At 44.6% G+C, this 14,753-nt stretch overlaps 1 protein-coding gene across 6 annotated transcripts in view; it reads left to right on the forward strand.

Annotated features, from left to right (window-relative positions):
* The window catches only part of NME9 (NME/NM23 family member 9), an 808,977-nt gene that overhangs the window by 335,607 nt on the left and 458,617 nt on the right, over positions 1-14,753 (forward strand). For all 6 annotated transcript variants that reach the window (XM_069615815.1, XM_069615818.1, XM_069615816.1 and 3 more), the window contains 2 exons: positions 3,303-3,374; positions 4,934-5,050. In XM_069615815.1, coding sequence (XP_069471916.1) covers positions 3,303-3,374; positions 4,934-5,050 — 189 coding nt within the window. The remainder of the gene's footprint in view (positions 1-3,302; positions 3,375-4,933; positions 5,051-14,753) is intronic.

Raw genomic sequence — 14,753 nt, forward strand, 5'->3', positions numbered from 1 at the left:
ATCAGGCCCTTGGTTGAGTGAGACTCGCTGATTATCTTCTCAAAGGAAGTAAGGTTTCTTTGGAGTTTCTCCCTCCACCTCGACGCAAGTAGTACTCCTTTCAGTTGTAAAAACATGAACGCTCCTAGCGGGCCCATTTGTAGGCCTGCTTCTAAGTCTTGGATAGATAAGCACCCTGTGGGTTTGATCAGTTGACCGGCTATTTCCAGTCCCGCTTCATATAATTTTTGGTATCGATTTGGTTCTTGCATTTCGTTCCTGATGGGCGGGGCCCATATGCAACTCATGGGTGACGGCCATGTTGTGAGGCCTTTCAGTTTCAAGAGGGGGCCCAGTGCGTAGTGGTTGGTCACAGCAGTGGGGAATGCTTGTTTAGGGGACCAAAGCCATTCTCCGAGAGCCACTGGCCGCATTAGGTGGTTCTTGATGGCCACCCACTGCTTTTGCGTACCTCCTCTCAGGTGTGGCACCAGGGCTCGAAATTGAGTAGCCCGATAATATGTATAGGGGTCGGGAAGCCCTGTTCCTCCTTCCTCTTTTGGTTGAATAAGGGTGCTGTAGGAGATGCACTGCTTTTTCCCCTGCATTAGAAATGTAATGAACCTGGCCTTTATTTCTGCAAAGTGAGATTGAGGGATGGCAATGGGGAGCATCTGATATTGATAAAAATGTTTTGGCAATACTCCCATTTTTATGGCATTTAGGCAACCAAGCCAGGATACTGTGAGTTTGTCCCATCTTTCCAGGTCTTTTGATATATTTCCTGCAGTAGCGGGGGGAGGTTCGCTTCGTACAGGTCTTCCGTACTGGATTCCAGTGGGTATTCCCCCTGTGACTGTGTCCCCCACACTTGAGTGGATTGAGGTCTTGTATGGGAAGAGCGTGGATTTTTCCACGTTGACTTTTAATCCTGCCCATTTGCCGAATTCATTTATAATTCGCAGGGCTATTGGTATGGCTATATTGGGGTCCGTCAGATAGAGTAGTATGTCGTCGGTAAACATAGCCACTTTATATTCTTTGTCACCCACTGCAATCCCCTTGATTGTATCATCACTCGTGATTATATTGCAGAGGGGTTCAATTGACAGTGCGTAAAGGAGGGGAGGGAGAGGACATCCCTGTCTGGTACCCTGGGTCGTGCCAAATTCCTCCGAGAGGCTGCTGTTAACTGCCACTCTGCTCTTTGGGTTTTTGTAAATTTCTTGTATCCCTCTTATAAATTGCTCACCGAAGCCCATGTTTCTCAGTAGGGCCCAGAGGACAAGGGTCAATTTTTGAGATACAGGATAGTGAGGGGAGAGGCAAAACGTAGATGGGACGGGTGGGCTGAAGAACCAGAGGAAACCCGACTCCTGGCTCTGGTATACTTCCTGGAAGTTGGCTGGAGACCTGTAGCTAGTCTCTATGGATGCCTGTTGGAGGGAACCAGCTATTGAAACCCAGCTTTGAAGATGAAATGGGAAACGGATATAGGCTCTCTAGTTTCTGACACTGATAGGGGCCGAGTGCTGGGTTGCCATAGGAATGTATCCGTAATGCTAGGTTTAGATTGCTACAGATTAATTTGCTCCATCGCACATATATGACCCCCACCAGAATAGCTACATTCTGTAACAGCACTCAGCCTACTTGTCCCTGGTGCCATCAAGACAGCGCTGACCTTATTCATATGTTTTGGAAGTGCACGAGGGTTCAGAGGTTCTGGTCCCAAATCGAACAGGCTTGCCGAGGGGCTGGTGTCATTAGATATGATTGGTCCCCCATGGGGTGCCAACTGAGTTCACACCCCGAATGTAGCAAGCACAAACATGTATTTAAATTTATGGACCTGGCATGCATACTTGCTAAGAGAAGGATTGCTATGTCCTGAAAATCCCCTGGTGGGCCCACAGTTCAAACTATGGTTTCTCGTATTTAACGCTTGGTGCGACACAGAAACAAGGGCTTGAGCAATGGTACTGCGACCCCAAGAAGATAGTGTGACTTACAGTTATGGACCCTGGAAAGCACTTGTCCTTTATATGTTCCACCCATGGGATGACAAACCTCCCTGAATGCCTCAACCACCATTTAAACGATCTACTCTGATTAAGTTTGTCCCTCACCCCCCCCCACCACTGCATATGCTTTGAATTACACCATTGAGTGAGTTCTTCATCCTTTGTCCATCGTATTGCCCTAGTCTGCAAATCATTCCCCCGGACTTCTTCCTCATGCTCTGAGCTAAGTCTATGTATGGAAAGTTTATGTTTTAATGTTGTTTGTAAGTTTATGTTTATGATGCAAAAAGCCTCAAAGAGTCCATACTTAATTTATAATTTCTGTAATGTGGCATGTAACACCTTTTGGTCACTGATTTCAATAAACACATTTTAGAATAAAATCAGTAACCAATTGCCACTACACCTTAAGGATTGTGGTATCCTAGGCCCTCACCATCAGTTTAAGCATGACATGACTGCTGCAAAGCAAAATGCAGTAAAAACGTCAAATAAAATATTTTTTTTGTAAAATAAAACATTTGTAATAGTTTTGATAATTATGGCTTTAACTGCACACATTTTTGTTATGTATTTTTTTAAAAAAATACTATTGCCTTATTTCTGCCTGTTTCCCCATTTCTCACCCACCATTTTCAGTGGGGTCCTTACCTTATCCCTTCTCACCTCGTTGTTCACCTCATCCACATAGGTGGGGTTGAATAAAACCTACTTTTACGAGCCTATTACAAAAGTAAATTTGTGGTCCTGAATTATGCTGCGGGGAAAATGGTTGATGGAAGGGTATTTGTAGCGTAAAACTATTCCGATACTTGCCAACCAGTTGTATTGCAGTACATTTGCATACTACTTGATCCATGCCACCAAAAAATGTTCCTTTACTTTTTGGTGCACACAAGTACTGTGCGAGACAGATGGCAGCTGTGTTACATTTCTGATAGAAACGTGCTCCTTTTCTGCTGGTTCGCCCCTTCCTTCATAACAATGAATTAACAAAGTGATACTTTAAGCAAACAGTTATCTAGTAACAATAGTGATAATTGATATTATTGCCTATCAATAAAACATGGTCATGTCAATACCATTTAAGATTTTCACTTCTTTGAACTCTGGGCTCTTGGAATGGTCCATTTATTTTTAATCTTAGTTTACCGACACAAATTTCAATTATTCTGACATATTTGCTCAGAAGGTTGACCTGTTGTTTTCTTACATTAGTATATTTAATGTACATTATGTATGTTGTTAAATCATTGTTCAATGGTCTTCTACATCTAACAATGTTCTTTTTGCACATAGGCTGAAGTCGATGGAATTGATTCGCTCGAGAAATACAGAGGGAAATGTGAGCCTACTTTTCTCTTCTATGGAGTAAGTTTTTTTCTCCAGAAACAGATCTTTCTAAATTGAGGTCTGATCTGGGATTACAATTTTTGCACCATATATTTATTCATGAAATGAAAAAAGACATAAGAATTGGAGCCAACAGAATGTGCAATTCATGACACAACAACATCGACAATGCATCACAATCAGACCTTGCACTGGTCAGCATCATATACCTCTGTAAGCACTTGCTAAAGGGGAAATAAATAACAAATTAATCAAATTTGCATACCAGTAATATTAGTCTTCAGGAAGCAATAATATCTTAGTGCTTTAAAAATTAATTTATAGTTTCTACACCCAGTAAGATCTACTAATTCGAGCTACAAAGATCACCTAATTTTTCAATACAAAACATACCACACACACTTAAACCCAAATCCCCCATCAAGAACACAAGAGGAAGGGGTTGTCAGTAAGAGCCTGTGTGGTGTAGTACTATGCTTAACATTTACAGTACATTAACCATGTACCCATATGTCATAATCATGTTCACTTGACAGCTTCCACCACCTAATTATGTTTTCCTTTATTCTCAAGAGGTATATAGAAAGGAACCTTTTCATTCTTATTCTATACTTGTTTGTAATGTTTCTTAACAGACAAGGTGTGTGCACTATCTAGGCTTTTTGATTATGTATGTTACAGAGCAAATCAAACAAATGCATGGAATGGGAGGATCTAGCATTAACCTTAACGTTTTATTTCTTAACATTTGTCTTTTACTCTTGAAATCCATAACAATTTAAATTTGACGTTGCCCTCAAGGCATATAATTACTTAGAAGAAACCACAAAGGCACATGTAGTGCTCTACAAAAGACCCAAATAACATGACCACAGAGGGAAGTCACGTTTTTGCAAAATTTAGCCAGAGGTTGGTTGGTAGTAGATAGATATGTCAACTTGGCAGATGTTTCCCTCTAAATTGTCTGAGAAAGAGGACAGATTGAAATATTTTGAACCTAGACAATGACGCTAGATCTGGAAAACATAACCATATTCAGCCATGGAATTCCAAAGGAAAACCTGGGAAGTTCAATGTGAGCCAAGAAGCCTGCATCCAATAGAGGCAGCCATGAAATTCAGAGGACAGAGGGATGGGTTGGCAACAGGCATTTACGTAGTCTCACACTGGTGGACACCTGTCTCTTTTCATGTTCCCCGTTTTCATTCCTAAAGGTTTTGCATGTGATGGATCCCACCCTGTCTTGTTCTGTTTTACCATCATCAGTTGAAATAGTTGAAATCGTTCAGGAATAGCTATCCTTCATGCAGTTCTGATATTATTGGCATATGTTGAGCAGAATGAAGGGAAGTGAGGGGGTACACATGGACCCACCAAGCTCTAATTTTCGGTGAGCTCTGTCAGCGGAATGGGCACAGATCTTCTTGCATTTCATACTTCTAAAAGGAGGATTCCCATTGATCGGCCAGGCAGTTTCTTTCACATTGAATTTTTAGATAGAGGAGTTCTGTTTTTCTTTTTCTTTACAAATGAGCATTGAACGTTTTGATGCCATATTAAATGATTGTTCTTCACAGGGCGGAGAGCTAGTGGCTGTGGTAAGAGGAGCAGTTGCCCCCATGCTACAGAAAACGATTCTGGAACAGTTGGCAACAGAGAAGAAGGTCATAGACCAAGGGATTGATCGCAAAGTGGTAAGAAGAGATTGTTGCCGGTTGAGATGTGTCGAGTTTACATTGATTCCTGTTTTGGAAGGGTGATTTTATCAAACTCAAAGGCACCAAATTATATTCTTGAGTGAGCAAATACAGAGATGTGAACTCAGTTTGCTTTAAAAAGTGTGAACATACAAAACTGCAATTATCTGTAGATAAGTGCACATCCTCCATTCATTCATAATACAGTTCATGTGTAAAAACGCCACAAAATCCCTTCCAAAAGGATAGCCCTACTCAAAAGGCATATATTATAGACAAATCACAGTGTATATGTTTAGAGTTCAATTATTTCATTTATTAGTCAAATCTCGTCGTGAAAATTCATTTACAAGAAAAAACACATGTAATACATTAACATATCATATATTAAAAAACAAGTCTAAAGAAACACATATCATATCTAGAAAAACACATATAATATCAAAACAAGTGATCACATCTCACACACCATTTCTCACATCCACTTTCATCCCCATTCATACAACCAACCATTCGTGCTTTTGCAAAAACCGCAATTTTAATAATTATGTTCTGAAAACAGAACTCCCATCTATTAGGACTAGAATCCTATTATCTAATATAAAAGCATAATTGACAATAATTTTTTCTCTCAAAGTCAAACAAGGCAAATGTTCAGGAGAACTTGCTTATGAACATATATCAATTAGCACATTTTTTGAAATGTTAAACCCAAGTTCGACCCAACTCTAAAAAGAGTGGGCTCTGTGGTGTTGTCTACTCAAGTTTCGGGCCCACAGACAGACATATGCCATTTCTATCTGGTGCACCTCGTCAGGACATATACATTTTAGATAACAACCAATTTGTGTTGGCGTAGTTCAGCTTGATATGTAATGAGTGTCGTCCAGATGTTCAATATACAATTTCTTCCCATTTACAAAGTTTCATGCTTCTATAGGTCAAACTGTGTTGCTGTGGAAGCCACTTGTGCCAAAAAGGAGGGAGGAAAGAGAAAGAAATGGAGAAAGAAAAAAAAACTAAAAGATTTATTTTATTAAAATCATTCTCTTCCATGTCCTCCATATTTTAAGCATGTTATCATGGCTTTTAAATACTTAATTTCTAAAAACACAACACTCTAATTTGTCTTGTCCACACCCCTCCATAGTTATGGGAATGGTCCAATCTGTGTAATTATACCCTTCCCTTATTTGAGCAAGGGAGACTGTGTCCTCTCCTTGGATTCATAGAAAGGTGATGTCGCTGAATGCTGCTGAGCATCATCCTCCCCGAACAAAAAAGGCAATAAGCACAAAATAAGAGACAGAAGTCTCTTAGATGGAACCCCCCCCCCCTTCTCGTCTGGAGTCCCACCCAGATCAATTCAGTGTGTGTCTCCAAAAATTCTAGCAACCAAGGGGACCATAGTTTAGTGACCATTCTCCAGAAAAAAACAAATAAACATGGGGTAAATAGTTTGAACGTTGTCTCACCCACTGTAGCTTCGGAAAACCTTTGCACACTTGTGCCCGAAATGTATTGCGCTGCCTTCAAATGGATATTCTCCATGTAGTTGTTCTATCCTGGCCACAATAACGGAAGGTGACTTCCTTGCTGGACGGTGCTGTTTTCTGTCTGTTGATATAAATACATGAGCGCCATATTAGGCTTTTTTATCCCTCTTGTTGATAGTGTCCTATTGTTAACATTGCCGTAGCCATGTTCCTACATAACGATATGTCCCAATATGCACATCTAAGTGCATTTACACCCTCATTTACCTTGTAAATGTGGCCCGTTACTTCGGTGCAGATATCACCTCGCCACAGTACTTCATTTGGCCCAAAGACAACTCAAAGGGATGTTTTTCACGTTCCCTGTGTATTTCTCCAAACAGACTCTCCCTCCAGTTTACTGTTCCTTGCTGTATGTGTCTGCAGACACTATAAATAGAAAGGAGGGGGGGACATGAAGACGGGAAACATTATGTGGACAGAAAAAAGTCGCAATGCCCACTCCATAGTTTAGAAATGGTGCCAACCCCTTGCTCCCGCTGGCTGTCATCCCGCTGTGGGAGTGAGCCTCCCAGGGGGGCAGCAAACCGATTTCTGCCCCCCGGGGAGAGCCCGTCACGCGGCAGCTGCGGCACACAGTTGGGCGTCAGTGCCTCACACGGCCCAAAGCCGCAAGGCGTTGGCCTGCAACGCAAAGGGCTCGAACACATCTGGGCAAGTTTGTGTGTTATGTGTTCCTGTGGAGATGAGTTAAAGGGCCAGTTCCGCCAATACAAAAAGCGGGCTCCTCTGCTGAATCCAACACCTCACTTGGGTCTAAAACCCCACGCAGCTCGGCAGAGCATTTCCAAACGGTTCCTAAGGAAAACGAGAAGGTACCGTTTGAGCCAATGACCTAGTATTTCACGTGGCACCCGCACTGGTACTACCTATTCAGGTGGAAGATGAGTAGAACCCATTGGTTTAATATTTACAAAACAGTATGTCTGATGTGGCTATTAGCAGACATACCCAGAGTCTGTGTCCATTAGGCACGATCTTACAAGGCCTGGCAGAGCTTACTGTGTCCAATCAAGATGACCGATGTACATGCAGACCCTGGATAGACCAATTGTAAATTCCATTCTTACTGTATTAAGAGTGACCACTGAATATCATTGTTGAGGCCAGTTTCATGGGTTTGAGTCTATGGATCCATTTTTGTTCCAATTTGGTTAGCCTGTATTGCATTGAATATTGGCTGCTGTCCGGGGACAATTGGTCTATTATTGTCCATCGTATGTCCTCTTCCGTATGGTTTTCCGCTGTATAGTTTTGTACCAAAGTTGCGTCCTGATTTTTGTGCGGATACGTGACCTATGTTCACTAATCCGGATTGATGCCTTCCTTGTTCTCATACCTACATATAGTAGGTTGCAGGGGCACCAAATGACATAGATAACATTGCTGGATGCGCAGTTTGTAAATTGTCGGAGTTGCCAATTGAATGTGCCATGTTTGAATCTGGTGGTTTTTGTAGTAAGATGACACACACTGCACTTCCCACATGGTTAATGACCCATGATTCGTTCTTTACTGTTACTCCAGGCGGCTCTCAAGCTGTTCTGTGCAAAATGAGTCCCAATGGTTTGCAACCTGGATTGAACCAAATGGTCCTGGAGGTTCTTCGACCGTTTTAAAGCGAACAGAGGTCATCCACTGGTGCAACCTGTGCTAGTAACAAGGTTCCAATGTTTCTTAATTAGCTTTTTGACCTGTAATGTTTGTGGTGAAAAAGTTGTTACGCATACCAAACGATCAGTGTCAGTTTTCTTCTACCTTGGACTCAAAAGATGTTCCCTCGTGTCCACCGTGCCCGTTTCGCTGATCTCTTAATTGGTTTGCGTGGGTACCCCAAGAGTCTAGTGCCCAAAAGGTTGGCATGTAATTCATAGTCCGCCAAGTTTGTGCAATTTCGTCGGAGCCGAAGGAATTGGCCGTAAGGTAAATTATCCTTTTGGGAATGCGGATGTTGACTGGAGTATAAAAAGTGTGAAGTCAGCCCCTAGAGTCTGAAGTTGAGTGGTAAACATTGAAGAGTGCTGTCCTCCAGCCAAGCAAGATGGATTATGATCCTGGTTTTATTTTCTACTGTAAATCAAAGTGCATTTGTTTCACTTCTTAAACTCATCTTTTTTTAAATGTGTAATTACCATCCCTTTGGCTTAAATATGCTCAAATCAATGCAATCTTTTTCACAATGATAAGACTCAAATAGACGACAAATGTATGTATTTATTGAGCGTCTTTGGGAGAAGTATGTCTTTGTCTTCGTCTGACATAGCCATTCTTATAGTGACATTGCCTTGAAATGATGGTGTAGTTATGGGTTGTAGTATAAGCCATGATTTCCCAAAGTTTTCATTCTCATAACTCTTATCTTTTAGTAAACAAGGTTCAACTGCTGCAAAGCTGCTTACATTTTCACATTACATTTCTATAACTTTAAAATTGATTGGACTGCCCCCACCTGGCAACTACATCATATTTATTTGGTAAATACACGCATGACCTGCCAAAGGGGTCGAGTGTCTGGAACCATCACAGGTGGACTTGGGACCAGCAATTGATTGGGCACTACTGGTGAAATGGAAAAGCCCCTCTCCTCGCCTCTCTCCACCCCCCTCTCCACAATTCTCCAGACCTTTCTTCTCTCCACACCCCTCCCCACTCTCCTCTATTCTATAATCTCCTATCTACGCCTCTGTGCACAAATCTTACAACACTCTCTTTGCCTATCTCTTCCAACTACGCCCCCGGTATTCTCTCCACACCCTTCTACCATGCACTTTCACTCACTTTCTCATTTCCTCTACACTTTTCCCCCTCCCTCTATTTTACTTTCTCTACTCACTCACCTTTTACACCCCAATGCCACACTACTATCAGCTGGTAGCACTCTGTCTCACAACCAATACCTCACCCGCACACCACATCAACTCCAGCACCAACTCTTCAGCACTGCGCTGCACCGTCCGTCCTCTCTCTGGCCTGTCGGTCTACCTACATGCTTCCTGCGATCACCCATATACTCCCCTTCTACCTCCCCTCTGTCTTTCATACACTCTCCTTTTATACTCTTGACAGAGAACCTGGTAGAAACCCTTGCCACGCTCAAAGCCACATCGTATACAGATGACATCCTCCCAGCATCCATGCTCCAGACCCTCCCAACAGAAGCTCTCCTTCCCTACCTGGACATCATCACCAGCTCCCTAACTCAAGGCACCTTCCCATCGACCCTAAAAACAAGAAAAATCCTCCCTCTACTAAAGAAACCCACTCTGGATCCCGACAACCCAGGTAACTATCGCCCCATCAGCAATCTTCCCTTCCTAAGTAAGAATATCGAGAAATCGGTAGGCGCACAACTGCAGCAGTACATCGACACCAACATTTGCCTCCAAACCTACCGATCCGGATTCAGAACCAGATACAGCACAGAGACAGCAACCATACAGGTGGTTAACAACGCCATCAACATCCTTGACAACGACAACCCCTTCCTCCTGGTTCTATTTGACCTCTCGGCCACTGTCGACACAGTGGACCACCAGGCGCTTACAGACACCGTACATTGGCGCATGGGGATCAGCAACCTTGTCCTACGCTGGTTCAAGTCCTACCTCGCCAACCGCAAACAGTTTGTTCAGATGGACTCCTACATCGCCAATGCTACCCGTCACCTGTGGAGTCCCGCAAGGTTCCATCCTCTCCCCAGTGATCTTCAATCTATACATAGAGCTGCTGGGAGCCCTCCTAGCCACACACAACTCCACCAATACGCCAATGACACGCAGCTATACCTCAAGATCGACTCCATCAAGGACGACTCCATCAAATACATCCATAGGCTCAAACCTGCATCTTGTTGATCCAGTCTTGGATGTCCAGTGCATACTTGAAGCTCAACCCCTCCAAGACCAAATTCCTACTCCTCACCAACAACCCTGAACACCCAGACATACAGACCTGGCTATCAACCATGAACTCTGAGGGCTTCACACCCAAGCTCACCTCCTGCGCCAAGTCCCTCGGGTTCCACATCAACAAACACCTCTCCTTCAATACACACATAGCTAAGAAAACTCAGGCAGTTTGGTATCAGCTCTCCCTCCTACGAAAGTCAAGCACTTACTCCCTCCAGACAGATTTAGACCCACTGTTCAAGCACTGGTCCTATCTCACCTGGATGGGGGCAAGGCACTCCTTGAAGGCCTCCCATCATCCTCCCTTGTGCCCCTGAGAAGCATCCAGCACGCCTCATCAAGGGTCTACGCAGATACGATCACATCACCCCGGCCCTTCTTGACCTTCACTGGCTCCCACTGCATGCACAAATCTCCTTCAAGTCTTTCTGCATCATCTATAACGCAGTCGCCCAGCTACCTCGCAGAAAACTCAGCATCTCCGGCGGACAGCCCACCACCAGAAGCAAGCACACGTGCAAACTTGAAATCCGCTGCTGCAGAAAGGAAAGAACCATAAAACAAGCCTTCTCTGCCTATGCCCCAAGACTATGGAACCTCTTCCCCGATGGCATCAGACTCACCCCACCCTTTTACAATTCAGAAAATAACTCAAGGAGTCTCTCCTCCTCAACACCTAGGCCATCACGCCACCCCTTGCACCTCCTGACTCGCTAGACGCAGCCGGCCCCGCTGCTCCCTGCCACACGGTACAGCTGTACCTCTCATCTGTCCCTGTCTGTATCCTACCCCCGCTGAATACCCTTGAAAAGCACTCCATTATGCATCTGTACTGTTGTACACCTCTGTAAAGTGCTCCGTTATGTGTCTGTATTGGTGTATACCTCTGTTAAATTGCTCTGTTTCTTCCCGAAGCTGCGCTCAATAAATACCATAATAATAATAATACTGCACTCTTCCTTGTTCTATCCCCCCCTTCCATTTGTTCTAGCGCTCATTTGGGCCAATATGTGGCTACTCTTTCCCCATGTGCTGGCTTACACAGGCAAAGTTTTAAAAAAAACTCTTAGCCCGCCCCTTTCCTCTGCACAGGTGTGGCTGCATTCTCTGCTGTTTCTCTGGCATGTCGTGCTGTTTCTTTCACCGTGGTGAGTAGTTTCCTTTACAGTTATGTTGGGAGATGATCCTTGTTGGGGTTGTGCCGGTCTTGTCATGTGCCACGTTTCTGTTTTTCTGCTGGTCTTTGTGGTCCTGAAACACAAAGAGCAAACACTGGCCAGAAACACTGATGAGAGACATTGCGTGACAGAGGTTGGTACTTTCAACAACATTCAAAGCACATAAAGGGAAGGAGGAAGAGGGTTCCCGCCAACTCCCACTTTCCACCTTTGGAACAGGCATGGCTCTGTCTTTCTCTAGATCTCTTGCTCTGGTAGGTCACCTGCCCCAGGTTGGGAAGGGTCCCTATTTCCCCTTAACAGCAGCAAACGGTGCCGGTGCATCCATGTGTTTCCCTCGCGGGTGCCGCACAGCCCACCAGGTGAGACCTGGCGGGCTGTCAGGGACCTACGAGGGAAACTCGGAAAAAGGCGGTACGGTATGGAGGGTGCCGGTGCCATACCAGCACCGTCCATACTGTACCACCAGGGTCGTAATGAGGCCTGTCACAGGACCTTGTAAAATGGTGCAGCCTCTCTTGCCGTAAATGGAAAAGCCTGCCTAAATGTAAAAGGTGTGTTAAGGGGATTTATCAAAGAAGGACTGCTCTCTTTAGCCTTCTGTCAGCCCCTAAAAAGCCTGCATTAGGCCTTGCAGACCCCTTCCCTCTAGCCATCAATACCTTATGCTAGCGAGGGAGAATGGAAAACACCCCTAAAGTAAAGAATAACTCACGCTCTTCATACTCTGGTGGAGCCTATCCCTGGCCTGTCATCACTTCAAGAAGAGAGAAAGAAGAAGCAGTCAAATGTGGCCCTGGCCTGGGGGGCATAAGTAAGGAGCCGGTTGGTGCCCTCCCCAGCCACTGGTTGCCTTTCCAGTGCTCAGCGCCTGCTCCAAGCCCTGAAAACCAGCGAACCCCTGGTGATCCTGTGCCTCACAAGGGAAGAAAGAGGAGGGGCAAAAGAACTCCCCCGTAGTCTCAGATGGCTGATCTCTTGTTGCCTGGGGAAGTTATGAAGGAGATTGTATGAGCTCTGGTGTGGGGACCATTTGCTTGCACCTGGCAAGCCCTGCTTCTGTGCACTTGTTCCAGTACTTTGGTTTTGGAAAAAAAGAAGAGACTCCACTATACACCAGCATGGTGCAGTATGTTAATGTTAATGTTAAAGGTATTTGTATAGCGCACTGTCACCAACAGAGTTGGTCCCCAGGCGCTCAGGCGGATCTGTAAACGAAAAGGCTGGTTGGGTTAGTAAGGTGAAGAGGGAGTAGGATAGTGAGAGAAGTGGTGTGCTGTTGGCGGCTTCAGTTCGGTTTACACTGTGCGCTCAGCTTTGGTGAGAGTTTATGTGTTGTTGGTGCGGCTTATGTGTTGTTTGTTGTTGTGGTGTGGTGAAGTGCGGAATTTGAGCTTTTTTTCATTAGTGTGGTGTGTTATATGTCTCAGAGCTGACCTTCACAATATGGCCATATGCCTAGAGTTAAGTATCCTGTGTGGTGGGCAGAGGCCCAGGTCTCACAATACACTACGTTTCACCATACAATAGACAAAGGTGGAGGCCATCCCCTGAGTTGAGAGTCCTGTAAAGTGAGGCAAAGGCCCCGGTTCCGCAAAAGGGGTTTCCGCTTATGATAGGCATGGATGGAGGCTACACCAGGCTAACCTAACAGTCCCAACCAGATGCGGCGCAGGCCAGTGTTCCCAGTTCCATCAGGCGTGGCACATGCCAACACTCACAAGTTTATTTAGATGTGGCGCAGGCTGGTGTTCACAATTACATCCAAGTGTGTCCCATGCTAATGTTCACAGTCCCATCCAGATGTAACGCAGGCCATTGTTCACAGTTATATCTAAGTGTGGCACATGCTAAAATTCACAAATCTATCTAGATGCGACGTAAACTGATGTTCACAATTCTTTCTTAAGTGTGGCATATGCTAATATTCACGGTCCTATCTAGATGTGACGCAGGTTAATGTTCACAATTACATCTAAGTGTGGCATATGCTAATATTCACGGTCCTATCTAGATATAAAAAACCTATCTAGATATAAAAAAACCTATATAAAAAAGAAAAGTTTAGACCTGCTACCAGCGGGCCTGCATGCCTCCTAGAGCCCTTGTGCACTCATAATAAACAAAGAAACCCCCAGGTCCTGCCTGCTCGTCTCCCCACCCTGCAAAGAATGGGGAGACCAAAAAAATAAATGTATGGTTTCATTGGCACATCAAAGACTGTCAGGGGACCTGTTGAGCTTCAGAGAAGAACAAAACCTGAACCCTCTACAGCACTGCTAGAGTGCCACAGGTTGAGTGTAGGACTAAGAGAAAGGCCCTAGCCAGCCAGAAGAGGGCCAGGCAGTGTGACACAAACCCATCCCCACATGTTCCGGAGAGGCCAGCTTCTGTCCATCTGGGGCCAGGCCTTCAAGCGGCCACACTTGAAAGCCTGAACAACGCCATCTTCACAGTGGCTACTGGCAGTACTCTGGCCCAGCCCTTTTAGCCTCTGTTAGCTCTATATGCTAAGAAGGGAGAGGTGTATTCCTCTATTGTCTGATCTAGCACTGGTTCACCAGAGGATCATAGGCATCAAAAGTAATTACCACCCCCATGCAGATAGAAGACACCGGTACAGCTGAGAAGATCAAGAGAGAAGCTTCCCCATTACGATCAAGGAAGCCACCAGAAAAGGAAGAATCTGCCATTTGAACAAGGAGCCTTCAGCTATAGCCTCGCTGGACTCTGCCTCTGGCCAACCTGTAGGGCCTCTAGTGGGCCAGCCAGAACCAGGATGCATTTATTGTGGGGGATACAGAAGCCTGCTTTTCATTTGCAGGTACCTCATGTTTTTTGTTTTAACATTTTTTAAGACCAACTGCAGCTGTTTTTTAGATGGGGAAAGAGTTAGGGGCCGACCATTGGTCCTTTGAATTTTTTTTATTACTGATCTTACGAAGGTAGACACAGGGGAGTAACCAGCATTACAAGAGTAGGGGGCAAGATACGCAAAAAGTCCTGCTACTTCCCCCCCCCCAAATGCACCATGGAAAGTTGATGCTAAACTGATATA

The sequence above is a fragment of the Ambystoma mexicanum genome, chromosome 9 (assembly GCF_040938575.1).
Source record: "Ambystoma mexicanum isolate Mex_15411 chromosome 9, UKY_AmexF1_1, whole genome shotgun sequence".
NCBI lineage: Eukaryota > Metazoa > Chordata > Amphibia > Caudata > Ambystomatidae > Ambystoma > Ambystoma mexicanum.